We start from the raw sequence: 25,699 nt of genomic DNA, 5'->3' as shown, positions 1-25,699 counted from the left end.
CTTTCTTTTCATATTGCGTAAGCCGTTCTCTAAATTGCTCATGAATGGGACCCATCGGCTCACGAGCCATCCTAACTTCAAGTTCCTTAAGCTCCATCTCTAGCTTCGCAAGTGTACCTCGTATGTCTCTCAGAACCCCGTAACTCTTTGACATATAATAACCGCGAACCGTCACCTTAAATGCCTCCCAGATGTGTTCCACACTATCTACCGACCCTTTGTTGCGGGGGAAAAATTCTGCAATCTCCTCTCCGAGCTCCGTTTTAAACAGTGGATCCAAAAATGCCGTGGGTTGCATACGCCATAGCGGGGCAGCTCTGCCACATCCAGGAACTACCAACTGAACCAGAACCGGACAATGATCAGAGTAGGATCTCGGCAAATGCGTAACTCTACCTAGGTCAGCCACCAACCCACGAGATAGCAAACAATAATCCAGTCTGGCCCATGTGTTAGCGTATGTAGTAAAGTGTGTTCCCTCACGCCGCCCAGCATGTACGAACCTCCAACTATCTATCAGTCCCCCTTCCTCCAATATACCCGCCAGAGCATCCCTTGCACCCTTGTGGTAGGTATGGCTGCCATCAGACCTGTCCAATCCCGGGACCATCGCAACATTAAAATCTCCTCCCCAAATAATATGCATTGATCCCGTGCACAGTACCTTTCCCCACAACTGTGTAAAAAAAATCGGTGAATCTACGTTAGGGCCATAACAGTTTACGATGGTAACCGTATCTGTTCCAAGCCTACCCCACAACAAGCAAAATCTACCCTCTACATCCGCATGCTCACCCAGTCGCACAAACGGCACCGTTTTCTTAATTAGAATCGCCGTTCCCCTGGCATACCCGGAATACGAAGAGAAACTACGCACCGCCGCCCACTTGCTAGCAAAGGTATAAGAAGCACGGGGGCTAAGATGTGTTTCCTGCAATAAAGCAACTTGAACCTGATGCTGCTCTAAATAGGCCATTACACTCCTGCACTTCCTCGCATCATTCAAGCCTCGCACATTCCATGATAAAACTGTAACCCTCGCAATCCTCGCAGTATCAGCCATCATGCATCCACGTCGCTTAATCCAAATGGCCAGATGCCAAAGAGGACTGTCCCCCGTCCCATGACCCGTGTGCATCCCAAGAGCAACAATATCAACCACAACATTGGATTTCCACTCCCCAGCAAAGCAATATTACATTCCGCTTCTCCCAGCACCCAACTCTGTAAGCAAATACCCCCACAGTTGACCCAAGCCACCCTCCCCAGTGCTTGAACTCCAAACACCCAAGCCCAAATCGAACCCCATAGACCCTCCCCGCTCCCACTGAAGCAAACCCCAACCTGCCAGTCTAGTCCCCACCCCATCCCTCCCTCAATTGCCCCAAAAACCAGGGCAAAAACCTCCCCACACAACAAATATACTCTAGGGTATTCCCCCTTCGGGGACCATATCTAGGTGGCACCACTAATACCCCTCATTATCACCAAACTCACAATGTAACTCTGAGTCTGGCCTGATGACCCAGAGGGGGTGTCCGGCGCTATAAACATAGGCAGCCTTGGTACCGCAGCAGCATGTAGTTCTATCAGCTGGCAACAGAGATTGAGCAACCCACAATACCATCAGATCATCAAAGAAGCCCCCCCCCCCGCCACTCCCAACAATTTAAGGATATATATGAATGCCGAGTCCAGTAGAATGACTTTCTCAGCTGAAACCCCCAATCTTATCTCTCGTACGCCAAGCTTAAAGAATCCATATTTACAAAAGTCGATCGAGGCGCGCCCCACTCACTGTTCACCAATCGCCATCTCCTCATGCACTGGTTCCGACTCTTCCTCCTCCCCGTCAGCAGGTCGGTTCGTACGCTTATAATGTTTGAGAAAATCCTCCACTTGCTGAGGATTCGTGAAAAACTTCTGTCTCCCTTGATATGTGACCCTCAACCTAGCCGGATAAAGCAACGCATAATCCATTTGCAGATTTCTCAGTTTAGTCTTTACAGCCAGGAATTTCCTACGCTCCTCTTGAACCAACGGAGTGAAATCAGGGTACAACATAAAGGAGTTTCCCTCATACGATAGTGAGCGTGTGCTACGCGCTGCCTTTAGCGCCGCATCCCGGTCCCGATAGTTCAACAGCCGGGCGATGATCGGTCTGGGGGTCTTACCCGGTTTTGGCCTGGGACCTAGGGCCCTATGCGCCCTTTCGACTATAAATTGAGGAGAAAAAACTTCAGACCCAATCGCCGCCAGGAACATCTTCTCTACGTACTCCTCCATTTTGCCCACATTGGTCGTCTCCGGAATGCCCACTATGCGGACATTACGTCTACTTCTCGCCTCCAAATCCTCGTTCTTAGCCTCAATTACACGCAATAGGTTGTCCATCCTGGAGAGCTGCGAGGTGTGGTGGGTCAGCGTGTCCTCCGAGTCTGAGATCCGCTGTTCCGCTCCTTTCAAACGTTCCTCGTGCGCATCCAGTTTATGCACCACAGCATCCATACGCGATGGCATCCTGTTGACTTTATCCGCAATTGTCGCAAACCCTTGGCGCATCTCGTGCAGCACTTCCTGCAAACTAGTCGTTGCATCTGGTGATTCCCCCGACGCTCCACTCAGGCCAGCCGGGCATTGAAGGGCCTCCCCAGGTTTAGACGTCTTCTTATTCGAGTCAAATGTGAGCTTGGGCTGTTTCGTGTCCGTACGCCCCATCCTGCCTGTCAATATATTGCTCCTGGAGGATAAGCCCACCTCCGGACCCCAGCACTCCGGCTCGATAGACTGCAAACTAGAGGATGCAGCAGGGGAGGGTGGGGACCCACCAACAACCTAGCATGGACGACCGGTAATGTGGGCCCCAATCGCAAGTCGCAGGTCCTCAGAGCAACCCACGTTTCCCTTCACCGCATGATAACCTGCAACCACCCAGCAGAAAGGGCACACGACCACCTCAGACAGCGGCCCCCGGGGGAGGCATCCACCTCCTGATCCAATCTGGCGCCGAACCGGTCACGCAGCTCTTCAGCACCGCTGTCCACGTACTGCCGGTATCCGCAAGCAGGCAGCACCAATAGATCCTTGTTTTGCCCTCACAGCACCGTAGGCCCTGGTAAAGAGCCACACCATACACAACTGCTTAGCGGTAGTGAACCTCGCTGTCTCTGCCGGGGGCCACAGCAACGTGCATCTTCACCATCCGAGATCCGCCTTTAACCCTCGCATTCCGGAGGACACCAGCATCGGTCGTAACAATCCCTCCCCAGGGAGTTCCGTAAGCCAGATTCACTCCACGGTTGAAGCCTGCCAGCACCGGCCTCACATCACCAGCACACCGGTGCTGCTCCTGCGCACAGTCCCTTCGTATCACACCCCACTGCACCTCTCCAACTGAGGATACCGCCACAGCATACAAGCTCCCCAGGCAGTGGAGGGGGAGATCTCACCTTCGACGCTCCAGTCCAATCGGCCGGAGCTACGATCTCCAGAGTGGGCGCACCTCCACCAGGTACCATCCAGGGCCCTGCAAGAACCCCCGGGCAGCCGCTATACGTTCCTCAGCAATTCACCGTGCCACAAGCTAAGTCCGCATTCCATACAAGGGAGGGGTGGGGGAGCCCCACCGCCACCACTCGAAGTGACGTTCCTCACACCGCTTCACAGTTCCGACCCTCCAACCTGTGGGGCCCCGCAGGACGCAGCTCTGCAACCTCGTGATCTGGAGGCCCGCGGCCTGGAAAAACGCCGCGGCCTCGCTCACGAGCAGCAGCCGATCACGTCACCTCGCGTCCTCCAGCGCCCAAGTCCGTCCAAACTTCCGGAGCTTCTCGTTGCCGGTGCCGCTCACCTCCGTCCCTCAAACTTGTTCAGGCATTGTCGGGGCGATACGTGAGCCCGCCGATGCAGCCACAGCCCCAATAGCCGCCTAATTAGGATAATTATCCGGATAATTAACGCCGGACTGCGGGAGCCCTACTCGAGGGCTGCCATTCGCTAGTGCGCCACCTAGCGTCCCTCAATTAACTGTATCTGCTTAGCTACAAAACAAGGACTCGTTGGGGCTGTCATACTTTCTGACTGGACTGAAAACGTGTGATTTTTGGATCGAGTTCTTTCTCTTTCCGTTACCCGATTCCCTTAAGTTGTGTGTGGTTGTGTGTGTTTTGTTTGTGAGTGTGTGGTTGGGTGTGTGGTTGGGTGTGTGGTTGGGTGTGTGGTTGTGTTTGTGGGTGTGTGTGTGTTGTGTTTGTGGGTGTGTGTGTGTTGTGTTTGTGGGTGTGTGTGTGTGTGTGGTTGTTTGTGGGTGTGTGTGGTTGTGTGGTTGTGGTGGTTATGTGTGTGGTTGTGTGGTTGTGGTGGTTATGTGTGTGGTTGTGTGGTTGTGGTGGTTATGTGTGTGGTTATGGTGGTTTTGTGTGGTTGGGTGTGGTTGTGTGATTACACATCACATAATTACACTATTCAATACAACATAAATACACTCCACATACCACTCAGTACTACATAATTGCACGTCACATAATTACTCTGTACTTAATGCAAGATAAATACACTCCACACAATACCTCTCTGTGCACATAATAACACAACACATAATTACACTGTACTCAATGCAACATAAATACACACCTTTCACTCAAGTTCGTGCTATATAAAAAAAAAAACAAAAAAAACAATTGCAATGCAATAGGTCTCACATTACTGAATCTTTGAGCTGCTATTGGTGTTGCATTATTATTAGCAATGCCAACAGCTCAAACTTTAATAATGCGAGACCTATTGCATTGAAAAGGCTTGTTCTTTCATGGTAGAGGGATAGAGTTTAATCCGACCTAGAAAAATGGGTGGCTTGTGACTGGGCTGTTTTTGCAAAACTGGGACAACTGCTCTACATATCTGGTCCTTTCATTTTACCATCCTCCCCTCCAAATGATTTTTCACTCATGGTAGGAGTGAGAATAGCCTAGGATGGGGTAGTGTGGAAAGACATAAATATGCACAAATCTAGCAATCTGAAGTGGTACAGGAAAGCTCAAGAAATAGTTATGCTTGTGGTATCAATCTCAAAAGGATGACGTCCCCTCCGGATTCAAGCCCGTGACCTGCAGGATGCAAATAGATCTCTTAAGCTTATTTGTCAAGTCGGATAATACCGTGAAATAGCGAACTGCTTTGCCTTTCCTTGGCTCTGTTGTTTTGGAAGGTGAATTCCCTTCAGCAGATTTGCCTACATGGAGGCAAGAAAGGATTCTGAGGCTTGTGCTAGCATGTGACAAGGTTTGGCCAGGTGTTAGTTTAACTAGCTTTTGTTAGAAAAGCTGGATGAAGGTGTCATACGATGGTGATTCAGAGATGCACAAAAAGTCGACAATCTGAATGATAGGAAATTGGTCTGTTGGGCTTTTTAGGCAGTGCATCGTGAGGAGGTATCCATCAGTGGGGCAGGCAAAGTGTGAGAATTTAAGGCGGTATATGCTGTAGACTAGCAGAAGGTTAAGACAGAACACTTGTTCGTTCATAAGTGAAACCGGGCACTTGTCACATCATAAAATAGTAAGTCCAACTTTTAATAGAACACTTTTCTTCTACAGGTATAGTAATTGTAGAAACATATCGGTTTTACATTTTGTCACTTGTTCATTGTCACAGTGCAATTCAGAAGTGTATTGTTCACAATACAGATAGAAGCTACAATGGTCTCAGAATTTCATGAGGAAATGTCATTTGTTTTATTGATATTAAATGAAAAATGCAGACGAGTAGTTTAAGAGGACATTAACATGCTAAGCCTGTTTTTTGTTTGTGGAAATAAAAACGACTTTCATTTTATTATGAATCACAATTGAGATTTATGGTATGGATCTTTTCAGTTTGACTAGTTTGCATAAGATTTAGAATTATGTAGGTGTATGGTCCCTTCACAGTGTGAGGTTGGTTGAAAGACTTGAAGTTAAATCGAAACATATATGTTAAAGAGCGAGTTAGAATTCCCTGTAGTTGTGTGATTGTGGTATTGCAGGTGTTGCTAGACTTGGATCACTCATATATGGTGGAGGTGTGTGCTATTTTAGAGTGAAGTGTGACTGACACCCATTTTCCGCTGTGCATTGTCTTCTCTGGGAGGCCTTATGTGTTGAAGAGGGCAATCCAGCCCAGGAGCATGTTGAAGTGCAGGCCACACTTTGGGATTCTTTTATGGCGTGAAGCAGGTGCTGTCCTCAGCATTCCTATCTGGCACTCGTCCTCAGATTTCCAACTGTGGTAACTAGGCTTTGAGGCTGGGCTGCAGGGCAGAGCCCAGCTAGGCGGCTTAATATTGCAATGGGCGGAAAGAGCTGACTGGCAAAAGCCAGGCCAAGTAGCAGCGTGTCTGACAACAACTCTGTTGGGGAGAGGACCTGGGGAAGAACAAAAGCTGAGCCAGAGATGGGTAGAGAACTGCTTTTTCTGCAAGTAGACGAGCAAGCACCTGTAAACCCAGCAGGCATTGTTGAGTTGCTCCAATGAAGTGCTGGCAGCAGACCTCTTTTCTTTTAGAAATTGCCCTCTAACAGCTATCTACTACAATTCAGCCTTCAGTTGCAGTATAGCTGTGTATTTTACTTACCTGGACTACATGGGTTCTGTTCACAAAATACCCAGTGACCTGCCTCATGGACGTGGGAAGATCAAAACACTGCAGTACTGAATAATTGAGACACTGGGATGCTACAAACTCGCTGACAGAATCATCCCAGTGATTCAGTGCATTAATTCTTCTGCACTGTAGTGATTTGATCTTCCCATGTCCATGCGGCAGATCATTGGGTATTTTCATGAGCAGGCCTAACCAAAGTCTGCATCCTAGCATCAGAGGCGTATTCAGCAACCCAGAGAGGAGGTAGTTCGGAGTCCTCAATTACATTTTGGCAGCCCAACCTTCATTGGTGTTCCAGCCATAGAAGCAACAGTGGGGTCAATTTAGGATGTATGGCTTGGGGTGGGCTGTCCTGAGTCTTCCTGTTCTTGTGCTTCTTCATTCATGAGATGATTCTCAACCCACAAGGCACACCGCATTGGCAGGTGGAAAAAGAGATCCGTGTGTGTGCAAGGACCACATAGCAGAATTATCAGTAAATTGGAGATTGTTGAGGGCAGCTTTCATGCTACGCTGGGTCTCTAGCAGTCCCCTCCTGATCCACCCCATGTTAACTTGTGATATCAGTTTGTAAAATAAATAACAATGAATTTATTGATTGTAATAGCTCCCCTGGGGTCAGTAATTGGACATGGCACTGCTAACATCCTAAAGGTCCAGACCCTGAAAAATAAGTGCTGCTGGAGCCCACCGGCACAGATTAAGCACATTGTTTGAGATTCAGTGTGTGACACGGGAGATACAGTACTTACACTTGTTCTGCAGCAGTATCTCCTGCTTAGCAGGGATGTAACTGCTGAACAGAAGAAAAGGTGAAACAGATGACCGTTTATAGATATAATAAGACACCTATACGTGGTTCGTGCTGAAGATATTTCTTTTGGATTGAGTCTCCTCTTTTGCTTTCCTCAGTTCTAGCAAGACTAGTGCTGGCTATGAACGAAAAAAGTTACTGGACGGTGGTGGCGCATCATGCTACCCGGTCTGAGCTTACGGAACCTAATGGGGTGTGGATATTAAGCTGCATTATTAATATACAGCCTTCAGTTATTGTTTTACGATAATATAGGAGCAATACGGGTGTTTCAAGAATCTCTGGGAGAACTGATTCCCTCACACTTCGACGTGACATTGCTGCAAAGAAATACATAAACCCAGATGAAGTACTTTCAGAGGACGAAACGCGTTGGCCGGGCTGTTTCATTGATGTTTTGAAGAATAATAATGAGACTGGTTTTGAGACTTCACACTACAGCTTCCATGTTATTTTGATCTTGGAGAAGAGTATATTGGGATCGACACCATCGAATTATATGTTCTTCGTGAAAGGAAGAGGAAAAAAAGAGAACAAGCTCTAAAAATAAATTTGTTAGACTCTTGAGGCACTCCCTTTTGTCTGTTCAAATAAAAATAATGGGGATAACAGACGTTATGCAAGAAGTGAAATCTAAGAAGCCTCTGATAGACATGGATGGCATTAGCAAAAGAACAAACACACTTATTAGTGCAAAAGTTACAGCCATAAGTGACATAGCAAGAATGAAAGAAATCCACCACTTTCTGTGCGTTTTACTCCTGATAGTTTCATGTTGATATTTGGTGACCTATGGAATTACTGGGACCCGCTGCTTAGACCCATATTTTGGGCTTTGATAAGTTAGCTGTAATTATGGTGTGCACATATATTTTTGACCTGCACAGAATTCAAATAGGTTATTCAATATTGAACTAGATTTTGTAATCTTGGATCTAAATAAAGTTGACTTTCTTTAGATCACTTTTGTAAAATTGGGTGCTGATGCCTGTGTTTAAAACTTTCCAAAAAGATTGTTAGTCTCTTATCTCCTGTTAGGAATATCCTACAAACCTCATATTTACAGGGTGTAGGTAAACGAGAATAACACAATCATTGGAAACATTAGATTTTGATTACCTACATGTTTGTCTCTTTTCTTTTTTTTTTTTTTTTTTTTTTTTTGAGTTGTCATACTGCCTACCCGTAGGTTAGCAATGATATTGTCAATTGGCTTGTATCCTTTGTTTGATTCAACCTCTTGAGGCTCACATCTAAATGTAACATGTCGTACGTAATCTTCCCTGATGTGAGAGTGACCCAAGGCTTGGCTACAAAGACCCAGTTAAACAAAGGGCTACTGGGAATTATTGTTCGCTTCACCTAGGTCGCATCTCTATAAAATAAAGGTGCAATACTTTGCCTTTTTGTGTAGAGGATTCTCCTCAAACAAGTGGAGTTGTGCATAGCATAGCACAAGGGTAGATGGACTTTGGAGAGGTGTAGATTTTCCTACATTCTTTGGAGGCAAAAATGGGAATTCCTCGTGAGGAGTTTAGAAACCGCGGCAGAAGAACACAAGCGGATCAGGCCTCTGATACTGTGCATGTTTGTGAAAAACTCTGGGATAACTTTTTCCTTAAAGGATATTTCTAGAACTGGACATAGTCACACTGCTGAAAATCTAGGCAAAGACACAGTTTATTTGATATGCTGAGGGGTCCACACCATTCACAGACTCGTTTAGCCTCTTAAAAACTGTAGCTATTTACTTCCAAGGTAAAGTGATGCATGTTACAAAAGAATAGGAGACTTGCCTGCTGGAGGAATTCATATCTGCATGCCAGAGGGTTGTGGAGAGAAGTATATACCCAGCTCTCTGGAAACTCTGGGACTGGAAAGCTGCCTAGGTGTCTAAAGAAGATAACCCCTTGTTGGCAATCCCCATTATAGAGCCATTGGCACTCTTCCTTACACAGGTTGCCTCCTGTTCAACTGTCCCTTTCTCTCTTTCCTGTTGGGTACCATTCTTGACCCATCCAAGAATCGAAGCGCATGGGTATTCATTTTTTTTACCTATTGCAATTCCTGTTATTTATTTTCTCGTCTATTCTCTATAGTTGCATTTAAAGATCTTTGTGAGGATAGTGACGGCTTAGTCAATGGTGGTGTTCTACTCTTACACTCCAGCTAGTGCGCGGCTCCTTCTTTATCATATATTTTAGGCTGCGCTGGGCCTTTGTGATTTTGGCCAACTTTGGTTTCTGTCCTCTCCAGCTCCAGCAGACCGAAACATCTGAAGTTAGTTTGAGGGGAAAGTAAAGGTAGACTTCTCCTATTGGTTGGGGGGCAAACAGGTAGAAGGGATGGACGGATTGCATGAGGGAAGTTGTTGTACGCATAACAACTTGTCAATTTTACCAAAAACAGCGGCTTTCAAGTCTGATGATGGGGTATATATTTTATTTTAAAATGTGGCTACATGTAAGATGCAGATATTGAGAACATAATACTTTCTTCCGAACCTCAACAAGAAGGAAGGGTAGCATTTAGGCATTATCAATGAATTAAGCTTTCACCAAGCTAAATCACAAACAAGGTTGTCAGTCTTCCATATCGTCTTCTACTGATTATTTAGGAGCGTAAACTACATGTACACATGTATTGTCATATCCTGCGCTGGCCTGCACTGACCTTTTAGCTTCTTAAATTGAGAAGTGGCCAGCCGCATTTATTGTATTATTATTTATTTATTTATTATTTATTATTTATTGTATTAGTCATTAACCCATAGTGCCTTGCAGATTTAAGATTTTTGGAGTCTTTGTACAATGCTGTAGTGACTTGGGGCTAGATGTACTAACATTAGGAATACCGATTTCCTAATTGCGATTCCTAATGTATGAAACTTTTTTGAGTTTCATTAGTGAATCCTAGGGGGTTGCAAATAGACCTACCTCATGAATATTAACCCTTTCGATGCGCATGACGGAGCGGTTCCGTCATGCGCATCGGTTGCGCTGTGCGGATGACGGAACCGCTCCGTCATGGCCCAGCCCGCGCACGAACCCTTCAGCACAGCGCGGTAATCCGCGCCGCGCTGAAGGGGTTAAGGAGGTAGGTCGCAATTTGCAACCCTTTAGGAATCGCAGCCATCACAGGGATGGTGGCCTGCTGATATCAGCAGACCCCCATGTCTATGATTGCTTTTTAATAAAGCAATCTTTCTTTTTAGTTTCATGTTTCTTAGAGTAGACAGTATTTCGTGGGACCACTGCCTGCTCTTAACAAATATTTTGTTTATGTTCTCAAAGGAGAACGGGCCCTTGGAAACATGTTACAGAATCGCAATGAGGGATTGACACATACCAAATGCATTTTCCCGGTAGCAAATGGCTGGATTCTGCAAATCGGGCCATTTGCGACCCGAAAAATGCTCGATACATCTAGCCCATAGTTCTCACTTCAGTCCACTTGTGTCATTAAGTCAGTTAAACTCAATTGTGGGAAAGCCGGCACCAGTCTGGGGCTTTTCCGGGAAAATGTGTGTACGTTCCCGGAACCTGACTAAAGATAAGCGGAGACAATGCTGACCTTTAATGCTCACTAGGATAAAATGTATCCATTTCTTTACTTTAACTCTGGAAACTGAACGTGATTTCTGTGTCACGCCGGTGTTTCGTAGGAGGACATTATCTCCATCTGGAACAAAACTGCCAGTGACCAAGCGACAACCGCCAGAATCCGCGACACACTGCGCCGAGTGCTGAACCTGCCTCCGAACACCATCATGGAGTACAAGACGCACACCGACAGCATCAAGTAGGTACAAACTGGAATATGAATCTTGCACACGGTAAAAAAAAACCTCTGGATTTAGAGGCATTCTATGACTCGGCCGCCCAGCAGCCAGCTCCTGTAGCATCTTTTGCATGCTGCGGAGAAAACAAGGGTGTATTTGCATAGGAGCTCCTGTTCCTGCTGCAAAGGCTGCATGGCCACTCCAGGATGTGTTTATAATTAGGGCTTCAGGTTTTATGGTGTTTATTTTATTTACATTTCCGTCTGTATTTATCCCAGTTTTTTTGCTCATTTTATATAGATTTATCCTTGTTTCATTTGTGCTTAAAACCACAATGGGTGTATGTTCACTTTTATTTAACCGACAAATGTTTACTCCTGTTTTAATGTCCAATGCTTTTTAGGCCATTTATAGTACAATGCAGTCACCCGCAATCATTTAGAATAGCTTGCACAGCTGTGCTGCTGAGTAAGCAATCTTTTTTCCTTTTTACCTCCCCTCCATGTCAGTCAGCACGCATGACTGACAGTAGTAGGGTGACAACCGTCTGTAAATTTCATGGACCGTCCGTAATTTGGACCTCACGTCCGTTGTCCGTGAGGATCCCTTTTATGGATGCCTTTTGTCTGTAAATTTGGGCCTTGCAGGGAACAGAAGTGTTTACCTGCCAGAGGCCTCAGCTCCCTGATGGGGCCACCTCGCACTCCTCCTCAGAGCACAAGAGCAGCCCCACCTCGCCCATTGTCATTCTGTATGCAGCTGATTGTCATATACAGAATGACAATGGGCCAGTGTTAGAACTGGGGGTCTCTAGTTGGCAGAGGTAGGTACCTTTGACCAAATAGGGACCCTTGCTTCTAGTCGGGGTAAGGGGGTACACTTCTAAAATAACCCCTGCTCACCCCCTTGGTAGCTTGGCACGAGCAGACAAGCTTATCTCAGAGGCACTGTGTAAAGCATTTCTGAACACATACAGTAACCCAGTGACAACACTACAGATGGACACCACACAGGGCATATATCAAAAATACGTATTCTTTATATAGACTTATCACAAGACCACAAACGCCAAAAATCCACAATACTGTACTTAAAAAATGGTAGAACTAGCTTAGTTCTCTTAAGATGTGAAATGCGACACTTTGAGTTCAATGTACCTTAGGATGCGTAACGCTATACAACGAAAGTTGTGCAGGGAAGGTGACGCGTTGGTTCCTTACACGCAAGAACGGTGATGCGTCGGGTCCCTACTGATGCGTAGGGGATGCGTCGGTTCTTCTCTGCGAGGGGAGGTGATGCGTCTGTTTCTTACTGCGCTTTCGTGGCGATGCGACCCGCAACGCCATGATGCGATGAAGATCCAGTGCGATGAAACAAAGATGGCGTCCTCTTCTATATGCGACACGATGTGTGCACGCCCGACGGCCGTGTGGCGACTCAATGATTCTTCTGAGCCGCGACAGGCCCTGTGACACGCTTCCTGGTGATGCGGCGGCATCTCATGCGACGTCGATCCTCTTCTCCGGCGAGGCGCTTCGGCAACGATGCGACAACTGCAGCGGCGACACGCTTTCCCAGCAATGCGACAGCGGCTGCAACGCGCTTCTCCGATGATGCAGCGGCATCTGATGCAACGTCGATCCTCTTCTCTGGTGATGCTTTCACGTTGTGAAGCGACAGCGGTAGTTCGGCGACACGCTTCCTCTTCGTGCATCGCGCTTCCAGCTCCTTGCGACACGCAGTCCCTCAGAAAGCCAAACACAACTGCAGGCACTTCCAAAGAACACTTGGGGAGCTGGTGGGGGAAGTCTGTTGTCCCTGAGACTTCAGCAGGAGGCAAGCTTTATCTCAAGCCCTTGAAGATCCTTCACAAGTTGAATAAAGTACACACAAAGTTCTTTCTCCTCTCTTTGGCAGTCAGGCAACCACTGCAGGCCAATCCCTCGGGCTTAGGGATAGTCTCTCCTCAGTCTCTCTGGTTCCTCTCCTCAGCAAAGGTTTCTTCTTGTTTCCCAAAGGTGATCTCAAGTTCTGGGGTCTGGGTCCCCTCTTTTATATTCATTTTCCCTTTGTTCTCTGAAGGCAGAGAGGCCTATGCCTAGTCCAAACCTGTTCTGATCAGTCCTGGAGCACTTTGTTGACAAGACTCCTTTCCTTTCATACTGCAGGCCAGGGACATCAGACGCACCACAGGAGGTGGAGCCAGCATTGTGGAGGGAAGGCACAGCCCTATTCAGGTCCCAGGTGCAACTCCTCCCTCCGATCTGCATGCAGATCTCTCTATTCAGCCCGGTGCTGACTCACCCTGTCTCCTGGAATCCCCCAGCCCCTGTCGCTCAAACTCAAGACCAGGATTACACAACCTAGCAGAGGCAGGCTTGGATAGTTAGACAAGAAAATACCCACTTTCTAAAAGTGATATTTTCAAACACAGAATGTTAAAACCAACTTTTATCATTCTGAGTTCAGGCGTACTAAACTCGAGTTTCTACCTAGTTCCCAGAGTCAGTTAGGATTATAAGATGTAATAATCAAACTGCTCATTCTGGCCTATGGCGAATAGGTAGCCTTGCAATAGTGAAAAACGAAAATGGCTGTAATTCACTATTAGGACGTGCCACACACATCAGGGCTTGTCCTACCTTTTACCTACAATGCACCCTGTCCATGGGCCTACCATAGGGGTGACTAATATGCAGAAAAGGGAAGGTTTAGGGACTGGCAAGTGGGTGCACTTGCCCAGTCAACATGGCAGTACCAGACTACACACAGGCTCTGCAATGGCAGACCTGAGACACACTTTTACAAGCTGCTTCTGTGGGTGGCACAACCAGTGCTGCAAGCCCACCAGCAGCATTTGGATTTACAAGCCCTGGGCACACTCAGTGCACTGTGCTAGGGTCTGACAAGTAAACCATATCAGCCAATCATGGAGTCACTAATCCATACATCAATTTATAATAGGGAGAGAATATGCACTTTCGCACTGATCAGCTGTGGTTAAGTGCCCAGAGTCATAAAACCAACAAAAACAGGTCAGACAAAATACAGGAGGAAGGTAAAAAGTTCAGGGATGAACCTGCAAAAAGGGCCGAGTCCAACAGCCAATTTGAGATGTTACAGCATGTGGTGGCCTCCTCCTGCCGCGGTCTAGGGCAGGGCATTCTGTTAGGGTTAGATGGAAGAAATGTACAAAAACGCCTGTGCTGCTATGTGCCAGTTCATGAAAAGAAGCTGGCAAAAGAAGTTAAAAAGTAGAGGTTATAGTTCTTACACAGTCTCATCATTTCAGAGCTGACCATTTTTATATTATAGACAACGAAGCCATAGTTCCTGCTTTTGTATTTATTTTAAGCAACTAATATCCTTTGACAAAGCCAATAGTCATGGCTTGTTGTAGGTCTAATGTTAATGGATGCAATGATGGAAACAACAAAATACTAGTCGGGCGGTACATTATGCTCAGCACATATTTTTAGCTTTTAGCATATTTTAAGCCACACCCTTAATTACATCAGACACGCCCCTTGAAGAGACCCCCAGTTTTCTCATCCCACTTAAAGCCCTGGAAACAACACCATGTCAGTCACCAAGTCCTGGCACTGTGCATCATGCATGACTCATGACCAAGTTTTCAGATTGTCTATGTGCAGGGGCATAGTGAACCATCCCTCACCCTTTGCTTTAGGAACTACAGCAAGGGTGAAGTTATTTATGGGCCTCTTCTGTCTGAGGTGCTCAATGCGTCCTCTTCCTCTGGGAGTGGAGGAGGCCACAGCAGCCTATACTCAATGGCTAGGCACAACTTGCAAACATCTAGCCCCTTAAAAAAAGTGGACTCCTAAATGGGCTCAACCCTCAGCACCCTGGTACTCTGATGAACGTAGAGCTAAAAAATTGGCCTGTAAGCAATTAGAACAGGCCTGGCGTAAAAGGTATTCAGATACAGAGAAGGAAAGGTATAAACACTGCATTACCATTTATAAACAGCTTTTACTAGAAGGCAAAAAAAAGTTTTTCACAACGCAAATAGCACTAGCCAAATCTAATTCGAAGGAACTTTTTAAAACTATCACAAAATTGGCCACCCCGAATGTTCCAAAGGTCCAGAGCAACCCTGAACTTTGTGATAAACTTACCGATTTTCTTTTTCTACTTAATTTTTTTAAACTAAAATTAGAAATCATCTTCACTTCGTTCACCCAAGCTGACAAAAAGGCACATGTGGGCTCGCATATGAATGGACTGGACAGTCCCTGCCCTTCTCTGGCTTTAGAACAATTCAAACCCCTAGGGATAGCAGAAACGATTAAACTTCTGAATTCTATCCGCTCAGGTGCCCCTCTCCCATCCCTGCCCAGTGTGAGTTATCAAGCAAATTGCAGAAGTGATCGGAACAGCACTTGCGCCCCTGCTGAATGCCATATTCAGTTCTGGCATATTTCCCAAAATATGGAAGGAGGCCTCTGTTCTTCCTCTGTTGAAGAAACCGACTCTGGACCCAAAATATCATATCAACTATAGGCCAATTTCATGGCTCCCACTCCCTGCTAAAATTTTGGAAAAGGCCATGAACACCCAACTCAGTGCGTTTCTTCAGTCTAACAACTCGCTGGACCCATCCCAATATGGGTTTAGAGCAAACCACAGCACGGAGTTGGCTCTTCTTAAATCCACGGAGGAAATTAGAGAGGCCGTAGACTAGGGAGGCAATGCTGCTGGATCTGTCTGAGGCCTTCGACACGGTCCATCAGGAAGTGTTGATGGACCGGTTGTCCGATATAGGAGTAGAAGGTCGAGCATGGAAACACCTGCAATCATTTCTGTCTGATAGATCACAAACTGTGGATCTGGAGGGCAATATGTCCAAACCGTTCTCCCTTCCATGTGGAGCGCCACAGGGCTCGTCACTCAGCCTGATGCTTTTCAATATCTATGTGGCACCCCTGGCAGGAGTCATTAGATCCTTTAGCTTCCAACTCACCTCCTATGCTGGCAACACTCAAATAGTGTTGTCACTGACTGAGGGTGGGGAAAAGGAACCAGGGGCACGTTTCCATGACTGCATGGGTGCCATCTCGGGCTGGATGTCTGAAATTAAATTCTAGTAAGACCGAGGTCATAAAGTTTGGAAACAAACCCGAATGGTGGCCAGAAGACCTTGGTTCCTGCCCCCTACCCACTAGGAAAGCAAAAAACCTTGGGGTATTGGTGGACAATAAACTCACCATGGGTGACCAAATAAGTATGGTGATCTCGTCCCGCTTTCTGGTCCTAAGAATTATAAGAAAAATTAAGTTTTTCTTGACTGAAAGCAGTCTCAAGACAGTGGTAAAGGCCCTTATAATGTTGCGCCTGGACTACTGCAACAGCCTATATCTTAATGCCATCTTAATGCCCAAAAGCAACACATCAATCGGCTCCAACTAGCTCAAAATGCAGCGGCCATATTGTTGTCAGGAACTCCGAAATGTGTGTCTGTAAAAGAGGAGCTTAGGCAACTGCACTGGCTCCCGGTTAAACAAAGAGTACGATTTAAGGCACTTTGTACCCTCTTCAAGGCCATTAATGGAGCAGGACCTGAGTTCCTTAGGCGTAAATTCCAATGGTATGTCCCTGGAAGAATGTTACGCTCCACTGGAGCTAAACAAGTTCAAGTTCCCGCATTTAAAAGAGTCCGTTGGGGGAGGCAGGAGCTTCATCACCTGTGCCTCTAGGGTATGGAACGAGCTTCCTTTTTATCTCAGGAATGCCCCGGATCTCCTCTCCTTAAGAAAGGGGTTGGAGACATGGCTCTTCTCTCAGCATACATACCTGTGTCTTTCCCAGTAGCCAGTGCTTCGCGCCAGGACACCCCAGGGTAACCGTGCGCTCTACAAGTGCGATTAACATAACATACTCAGTAGACAAAAGCTCAGCTCATAATTAATGTGAAAAGGTGGGTTAGTGAATAAGTGAAAGAAAGGGTAAATGGCTGGATGGATTAGTGAAAGGATGAATGGATGAGTGAAAGGGTGGATGGATAATGAGAGAAAGGATGGATGCGTGAGCAGAAGGATGGATGAGGGTAAATAGATGGTTGTATTGGTAAAAGGGTGGATGGATCAGTAAAAGGATGGATGGGTGAGTGAAAGGGTGGATGATGGGTGAGTGACTGGGTGGATGGATGAGAGAAATGATGGATGGATTGATGAATTGATAAGTGAAAGGGTGGATGGATGGATGAGTGATAGGGTGGATTTAAGGATGGACGAGAGTGAAAGGGAGGGTATATAGACAAGGATGGATAGATGAGTGAAAGTGGATGGATGAGAGAAAGGATGGCTGAATGAGTGAAAGGATGGATTAGTTATAGGGTCATTGGATGGATTCATGAGTGGATGATTAAATGGATGAGTGAAGGGTGGATTGAAGGATGGGTGGTTAAGTGAAACTGGAATGGAGAGAGCTAGGGAGGATAAATGGATGGATGGATAGATGGATGAGTGAAAGCATGGATGAATGATTGGCAGAATGGATGGGCGAATGGGTGCCTGGATGAGTGAAAAGAAGAATGTAAAGATGGATGAGTGAAATAATGCATACATGAGTGAAAGGGAGGGTGGCGAGCTGGACGAAAGGATGGATAGATGAGTGAAAAGTTGAATGGGTGGATGGATGAGTAAGTGAAAGGATGGTTGAAAGGGTAAATGGTTAGATGGATGAGTGGATGGATGCGTGGATGGATGGGTGGAAGAGTGGATGGATGAGTGAAACAGTGGATGGAGGGATGGATGAGTGAAATGATGGATGGATGGAGGGATAGATGATGGATAGGTTTGCAAATGGTTGAAAAGGTTTGGATATGGATGGGCACACAGATGGAAGGACAGAATGAATGGTGAAAGACTGAATGATGGATGAAAGAATTAATAGATGACAGAATGTAAATATTGAATGGTGGATATCGGGTTTGATGGAAGGATGAATGGCTAGATCCTTGGACAAGAGAGCTGTTCTGCGGAGGGTTGTGATGACTTACTTTGCTTTCTTAGTGCCAAAAGAGCTTCATATCAAAGTGGGAGGTATTTGCCTATGTGTTACTATTCTGTATTTGCTGTGTGCTTATGTGTGGGATCTATACATCATGCATATGACATTTTGAGTGACACCCAACTTCTACTTGAATGTTACATTAGTAATTGTAAATGTTTGCATGTTTTGTTTTAGGTGTAAGGTTTTAGGGAGAGTCTCATAGTGCCATGAGCTGTGCCTGAGATGTTTGTTATTAGCACTAGGAAAGGCATCAAAAATAAACTATGTAATAGTGTATCGACAGTGACTTCTTTAAGAAAGCTGCAGGAAAAAGCACCATTGTGACTTCGGTCAGTTAGTGCAACTCTCTGCGAAGCCCCCATAAGCAAATTCAGATTCCATATTTTAAGTTCCACTTTTGAAACACCCATAATGCGTTCCCTATAGTGAGTTTATCGCAGCAATCCTCCCTTTAGTTCACCTATGTGTGCCGCTCTATATCTCACAATGGCAATCAGATATGAGATGCTAGTAACATAGTCTATCCGAGCAGATCTTCCTGACCGCTTCTCTCACCAAACATGCCTGCTCAGGACCATGAGTTTTATACAAAATATCAGACTGGACAACCCAGTGCAGTAACCATATAACTAGATTATTATCATATGAAATACCACAGTTGCTCAAAGCTGCGCGCATACTGAAAAAAGCGAAGTGCCCGATTGTCTTATCCTCATATAAACTTATTTTGACTTGTACTTCAAACGGAAAACTGGGAGCCCTATGTATAATCCAGTGCTTAGTGCTGCTTTACGGGCCTAATCCAGGGAACGCTTGTGACTCGGGCGGTGGCGCAGAACTCACTCCTTACTTTTCTTATATTTCTTGTGAATCGATCCCAATATTGTTAACACTGTAACTTGGTCTTAAACCCTGCCTCGCTGTGATATGAAATGCCAAGTTTTATTTATAGCTCTTGTTCTCTCCTGATCAGTATGTTTATAATGTCAGCACTGCATGTGACAGGTTAATTACATCCATTTGTTACCAGGCAACAAAAAGCAGCGGGGGCTATAGGTTTACAGGCAAAGGAGCATGTTTCTTTGTGTGCACTGCAGCCCCGGGCTGATCTCTGGGCATGTTTGGCTACCTGGGAGGCTAGCCACTTGCCTAAGGCAGCTCGGCGTACATGGGGAATGCGCCGACTGCAGCTTTGCAATGTCCTGCAAATCTACATGACAATGCTAATTGCAAACAAGAAAAGAGAGACCTATTGGCTTTGCCAATAGTGGTGTCTCTTGTGATGCACACTGGGCAGGTTCATGCTACCTCTGTAGTCTACCAATCCTGAAAAAAGCATTCGCAATCCCAATACGTTTGAGTTGAATTTTCATTTATTAAGCTAGACGTTTTGCTTTTCCTTTCCTTGTTATTTTATATTTAGTAACATCTGTTAAAAGACAGTGTGACAACCATATAGTGAGTGTAATGACGGCTGAAATAAGGAGGATTATGCATTTGGACACCAATCCAACCTGTAGCCGTGGCCACTGGAATTATGTGGCATTGAAGGACAAATGTATGCGACAACCTCGACTAAATGATCTGGCAAGGAAAGACCCATTTTGTGGCAGTTATGCAACACCTCTTTCCATAAAAAATAAATTTAAAAAAAACTATTTAGAGTGGTGTAGGATATTTTGTATTTCGTTATATGGCTGTTTCGCTCACACAGCGGATCCAACAGAGGTTCAGGACTGCCCATTTCAGTACAGATTTTTAACAAAGCCTCATACATGTTTTTACAATCAATTTAAAGGGAACATAAATTCTATTGTCAATGATTGTCTGGAAACTCAGGCACAGTTCTGATTTTTCTGGAACTATGTTGCACACCCCTAAATTAAGTGTTTTAGGTGTCCAGATACAGCATCTTAGAAATTGATACTACATGTTTGCAGTTATTTAAACATGACGTTTAGAAAATCACAGTTTCAGAACAATTGCCGTGTGATGAACATAAATTTAGTTTTTACGTTTTCTTTTACCATGTTGCAGAAAAAAGCCCTTCCTCCCCGGCCATCTAAGATTAATGTCTACACTCTAGGCCTTGTTGTCACCGCTTCAAAGGGTTAATTACTGCAATCCGTAGCCAAAGGTGACAAGTTAAGTGTTATAAAGTTTGTGGCATTGATTTGAACCCCATGCGCCGCAATGCGTGGCTGTCAATAGTGCAGCAGGTGCAGTGGAACCAGGCCCTAAGGTCTGACAGGCGCTCTTCATCCCAGTACTGTCTTTATTTCAGTACAGAGCCAGAGGATAAGGGTCCCATTTTAAATGCTCTCATTAGGGCCTATGCTGTCTTGCTACACCACCGACTATGCAGAAAAGGCATCCTGAATGCAGCTTTCAAGTGCGCATCTTCGTGATTCATGGAGTTTAAAACCAACCCTTATTTCCTCTTCTGTGACTCCGGGTAGCGTGATTGTGCTTTTGCACTCAAGCCGCTGAAGTAGTGGCATAAAGTTTGCCCCTTTATTGAAGTTGTACTTCGTCTCCTACTGACACACTTTCCCCAGTGCCTGGAAGTCTTTCGGTGGGTTGGGGTGCAGGTTGAAACAGCAAGAACACAGGGGAACCTGTTAATAGTGTCCCCACACTTTCCACGTTATGATACTGAAGTGTCTTTGATATTATGCGTGCCGGGGCCCTCCTGGTTGGGCAGACTCTAACCAGGAATTGCGTAGTCTGCTGGGAGGTGTTATGGTGTGGTTATGAAAGTTATGACTTAATGCATATGGTGTGCGATCATATGCTGAGGAATAAAGACGTCTATTGCAGAGCTCTGTGTGTGGCGTGTTCATTTGCATGCACCTGGGCTGGGGAAAACACTATAACTGGCGACGAGTAGGAGATACATACCCGATGAAATAAGGCTGCTCTCCCTGAGAGTCTGCAGAGGTACAATAAACTGTTTGTGCGTGCCACACACACCTCAAATTGATCCAAAGCAGCCAGCGGTTGGCGCATGTGGGGTCAAAGCCCCCTCCAGCCCATACAGATCCATCGAAGAAGTTGAAGGCCCTGCAGAGGAGCACATTGAAAAGCCCACCAGAACACACTGGTAAGGCTGAATGAAGTGAGACTGTGCCGTGCCATAACACAGAGCCATCATCTATGCGAAGGAAAAATCAAAGGCAGTGACGACCAGCTACGAAAAACGGAAACTTACTTACTGGCACAAGCGAGTGAAGTGCTATGCAACCTTAAAAAACTGACGGGACGACCAGACCCAAACTACGGGGATGTTGCGTGGAGAGGTTGCTGGTCCTACTTTGCGCGAAGAGCTCTGCATGAACAGCACATGCTGTCAATAGTGGCAGAAAGAGGCGCAAAGTATGATGTGGCTACATTCCTGAAGCCACTACCACCGTTTGACACAGCGAAGAAACAGAACGTCTGTACCAGGTGGACTGCATGAATCGAAACAGTTGATGACTTCATAGATGCGCTAGAGGAAGACAATAAGAAAATCATTAAATATTAGAAAGAACTTGTAGTGAAAAAAGTGCTAAAGAAAGTCTCACAAACTGATGCAACATCTTTGTTAGAACTGGGGTTTCTGGTTGGCATAGGTATGCACCCTGTCCAAGCAGGAACCACCCCTCTAGGCAGGGTAAGCTAGATGCACACTAAAAGATAACCTGTGCTCATTCTCTGGTAGCTTGGCATAGAGCAGTCAGGCCTATGTAAAGAGGCAATGTGTAAAGTATTTGTGCAAAAGACACATAAATGATGTTCTTTTGCATAAAATATTTGTGCAACACACACACTAACACAATGAAAACCCCACAAAAATACTCCACACAGGGTTAGAAAATAGATTATATTTGTAAAACGAGACCAAAGTGACAAAAATCCTATAAGTAGAACCGGAGTTAAGTTTTTTAAAGATTACATCATAATGTAGTGCTTAAAAGCGAATAGTGCTATGGAATTAATTGAAGTCACACTGGACCAGGGCAAATCCAAAGTTCAGGCTGACCGCGATGGCGGGCAGGCCGGCTACAGGACTCGCGCAGGTCCAGCTGAAAAAGTATGTTGGTTGGAGCAATGTCCATGTCAGAGACTAAATGCGTTAGTTCCATGAAGGTGATGAAGGCTTCATCGATAAACTCTTTTACGAAGCAGGCTCTGCGTCGTCGTAGAGCTGTGCTATCCATCATCGAGCCAAGCAGTCTGTTGAAGCGATGTTGTCGGTCAGCATCAAAGGTCAATGTGGAGGTTTCGTTCAGCACAAACTCGTCACTGCGTCAATTTGGAAGGTTCTGGACAGTAGCAATCACTTTTCAAGGGCCAAGAACTGGATTAGCACCACTTGGCAGAGTCCAGGTGCTTTTGCAGAGTTGAAGGAAATCTTGATGGCCCTGAGACTTCAGAACAGGGGACAAGTCATCAAGCCCTTGGAGTCACTCTGGGTTCAAGTGAGATGGGTCCAGTCCTTGTTCTCAGCAGGGCAGTGATCAATAGGCAGTAGGGCAGCATGGCAAAGTAGAAAAACAATTCTTCCAGAGCAGCAGTCATTCAGAGTTGCAATCCTTGTAGCACAGCAGTGTTTACTCCTGGCAGAGTTCTTGACAGTTCCAGTAGTGTACTCTCTTGGTAGGGTCAGAGGCCTAGTACTTATACCCAGTTGTACCTTTGAAGTGGGGGTGACTTCAAAGTAAGCTCTTCAAGTGCACAGGTCCCCCTTTCATCCAATTCCTGGCTCCAGACTAACAGTAGGGGTTATTCAGCCCTTTGTGTGGGAAACAGGACACTGCCTGTTCATGTGTAAGTGTCAGTTCCCCCTCTATCTTCCCGCACAGGAAGAGCTATCAGAATGCAGATGATTACAGACGAGTTATCTGTCACACCCACCCTTCCTGTGTTTGTGGCTGTCTAGAGAGAATGCACAAAGTGCAGCTGCCACCCACCCCAGACATTATTGAAGATGGGCTGCAAGACACACAGAGCAGTAAAAGCAGAGACATGCCTACTTCTAAATGTGGCATTTCTAAAATAGTAGTGTTAAATCCAACTTTACCATTAAAGAGGATTTATTATTGCCATTCCAAAGATATAAAACATGATGCAGCTACTCCTTTCTGGTCAGGAATTATAGCTTAAAAGTGTTTTAAGGAATTCCCAATGCTAGTCAATGAGAGGAGTAGGCCTCACAGTAGTGAAAAAGGAATTTAGCTGTTTCACTACCAGGACATGTAAAACTTATAAGTACATGTCCTACCTTTTAGTTACACAGAACTCTGCCCTAAGGGTTGTCTAGGGCGTACCTTAGGGGTGTCGTATGTGTAATAAAAGGGGAGTTTTAAGGCTTGGCAAGTGGTTTTAAATGCCAAGTTGAAGTGGCAGTAAACTGCAAACACAGGCCTTACAATGGCGGCCCTGAGACATATTTAAAAGGCTACATCTGTGGGTGGCACAACCAGTGCTGCAGGCCTACTAGTAGCATTGAGATTACAGGCCCAGGATATATGGTATACCACTTTACAAGGGACTTACAAGTAAAATAAATGTCAATTTTGTATACACCAATGTTACCGTGTTTAGGGAGAAGCACATGCACGTTAGCACTGTTTAGCAGTGGTAAAGTTCTCAGAGTCCTAAGGCCAACAAAAAGATACAGCAAAAAGAGGAGGTAAGTAGGCAAAATGTTTGAAGGAAGACCATTCTAAGGATGACTGGTATAACAATCATACCGAAAGATAAAAGAAGCTTTGGAAGCCAAGTTCAATTTGATGCCGAATGTTTACTGTGAAAAGTACATCTTCAACAAAGCACCACAACAGACTGGTGAAATGATACATGAGTTTGTTGAGAGACTTGATGCACTTATCAAATACTGTAAATTTAGTGAATTTAATGATGAAGCCATGCGTCTCAGAGTCCTTGATGGCTGTATTTAAGATTCCTTCAGGAGAGACATGTTTGGAGAGACATTCAGTTTAGAGAAAATGCTAATGGCTGTAAGGACAGATTGACAACCTGCAGATATGGAAGCAGGAACAGCACATAATGAATCCGCATTGATCATGAAAAGCAAGCATAAGCACAGAATAGATGCACACAAATCGACATCTCCAAAGAAGAAAAAGTTATGCTTCAGATGTGTGTGTTCATTTCCTCATGAAAGTAAATGTCCAGCCATTGGACAGACATGCAAAGACTGCGGGAAAGAAAACCACTTCATAACAGTCTGCAAAGTGAAAGAGAAACCAAATGTGTCACAGCAAATAGAGAAAATGGATGCCAATAGGTTCCAGAAGCAATAATGCCATACCCACAAAGCCAAACGGCAACATCAGTTACGGCAAGTAGACCCAAGCACGGTCGATAATAGTCAAGATCATCATATAAAGGTTCTTTACCGTCACAATCAAGCACTAGCAAAGAAGACTGATGCACGTTGATAATATTGGCTAAGGAACGATAAGCACATGTAGGATTAGCTGCTTGCAAAGAAGATCAAAAGTCAAAGAAGAATCACCAAAGAAAGCAACAAAATGCATTTGCACAAGGTCCTAAAATTACATTAAAGGTGAATGGTTACCCCATAACCTTCATCGTAGACAGTGGGTCATCAATCAACATAATGCCAGTAGAAAGTTCAACAGCCTAGCTCCTGTGCCACACCTTACCCTGTCAATCACGAAGGTATACACATGGGCTGCTTCTAAACCATTACAGAGTCAATGGTCATTTACAGCAACCATGCGACATAAAATGACTTCAGTGCAAGCACCAACTCATGTCCTTCTGGGAACATCATCTAGTGCATGCCTACTTAGCTTTACCACTGCTGCTGACATGGGACTGATATCTATCAACCACAACAACCGTGCTCAGTCCGAAATTGTGAGTCCGTTCCCTTCGCCGTTTCATGGCCTAGGAAGACTCAAGAAAATGAAAGTGCAACTTCATATTAATGGGGAGATTTGCCCTGTGGCCCATAGGTATCACAGAGCCGCTTTTCATTCCTAAGAAGCCTTTGAGAAATAACTAGAAATACTGTTGAAACGTGACATCATTGAATGCTCCATAGGTCTATGCCATGGGTTTCTTCCATATTTGTGGTGACAAAAAAGGTCAGTGGAGGTACTGTGCACATTTGTGTTGATTTACGCCTGGGCAACAAAGCAATCGAGAGAGAGAAAGACATCCTGGTCGCCACAAAGCGGACAAGATTATGCAGCTGAATGGAGCTAAAGTCTTCTCACGTCTTGACCTTAACAAAGGATACCATCAACTCAAGTTGGAAATGAACTGTAGGTACATTACTATGTTGGTTTGTCCAGATACAAAAGACTGAGTTTTGGAGTATCTTCAGCTGCAGAGATATTTCAGAATGCTATTCGCTGAGTAATTTAACCTGTTACACATGCTTTCAATT

The 25,699-nt window shown here is 45.3% G+C and overlaps 1 protein-coding gene across 9 annotated transcripts in view; it reads left to right on the top strand.

The window, feature by feature from the left end:
- The window catches only part of EIF4E2 (eukaryotic translation initiation factor 4E family member 2), a 136,346-nt gene that overhangs the window by 83,380 nt on the left and 27,267 nt on the right, over nt 1–25,699 (top strand). For all 9 annotated transcript variants that reach the window (XM_085635669.1, XM_085635666.1, XM_085635671.1 and 6 more), the window contains one exon: nt 11,119–11,255. In XM_085635669.1, coding sequence (XP_085491795.1) covers nt 11,119–11,255 — 137 coding nt within the window. The remainder of the gene's footprint in view (nt 1–11,118; nt 11,256–25,699) is intronic.

This window comes from Triturus cristatus, chromosome 11 (genome assembly GCF_964204655.1).
Source record: "Triturus cristatus chromosome 11, aTriCri1.1, whole genome shotgun sequence".
Classification (NCBI taxonomy): domain Eukaryota; kingdom Metazoa; phylum Chordata; class Amphibia; order Caudata; family Salamandridae; genus Triturus; species Triturus cristatus.
This window is presented reverse-complemented; position numbering and strand designations above follow the sequence as displayed.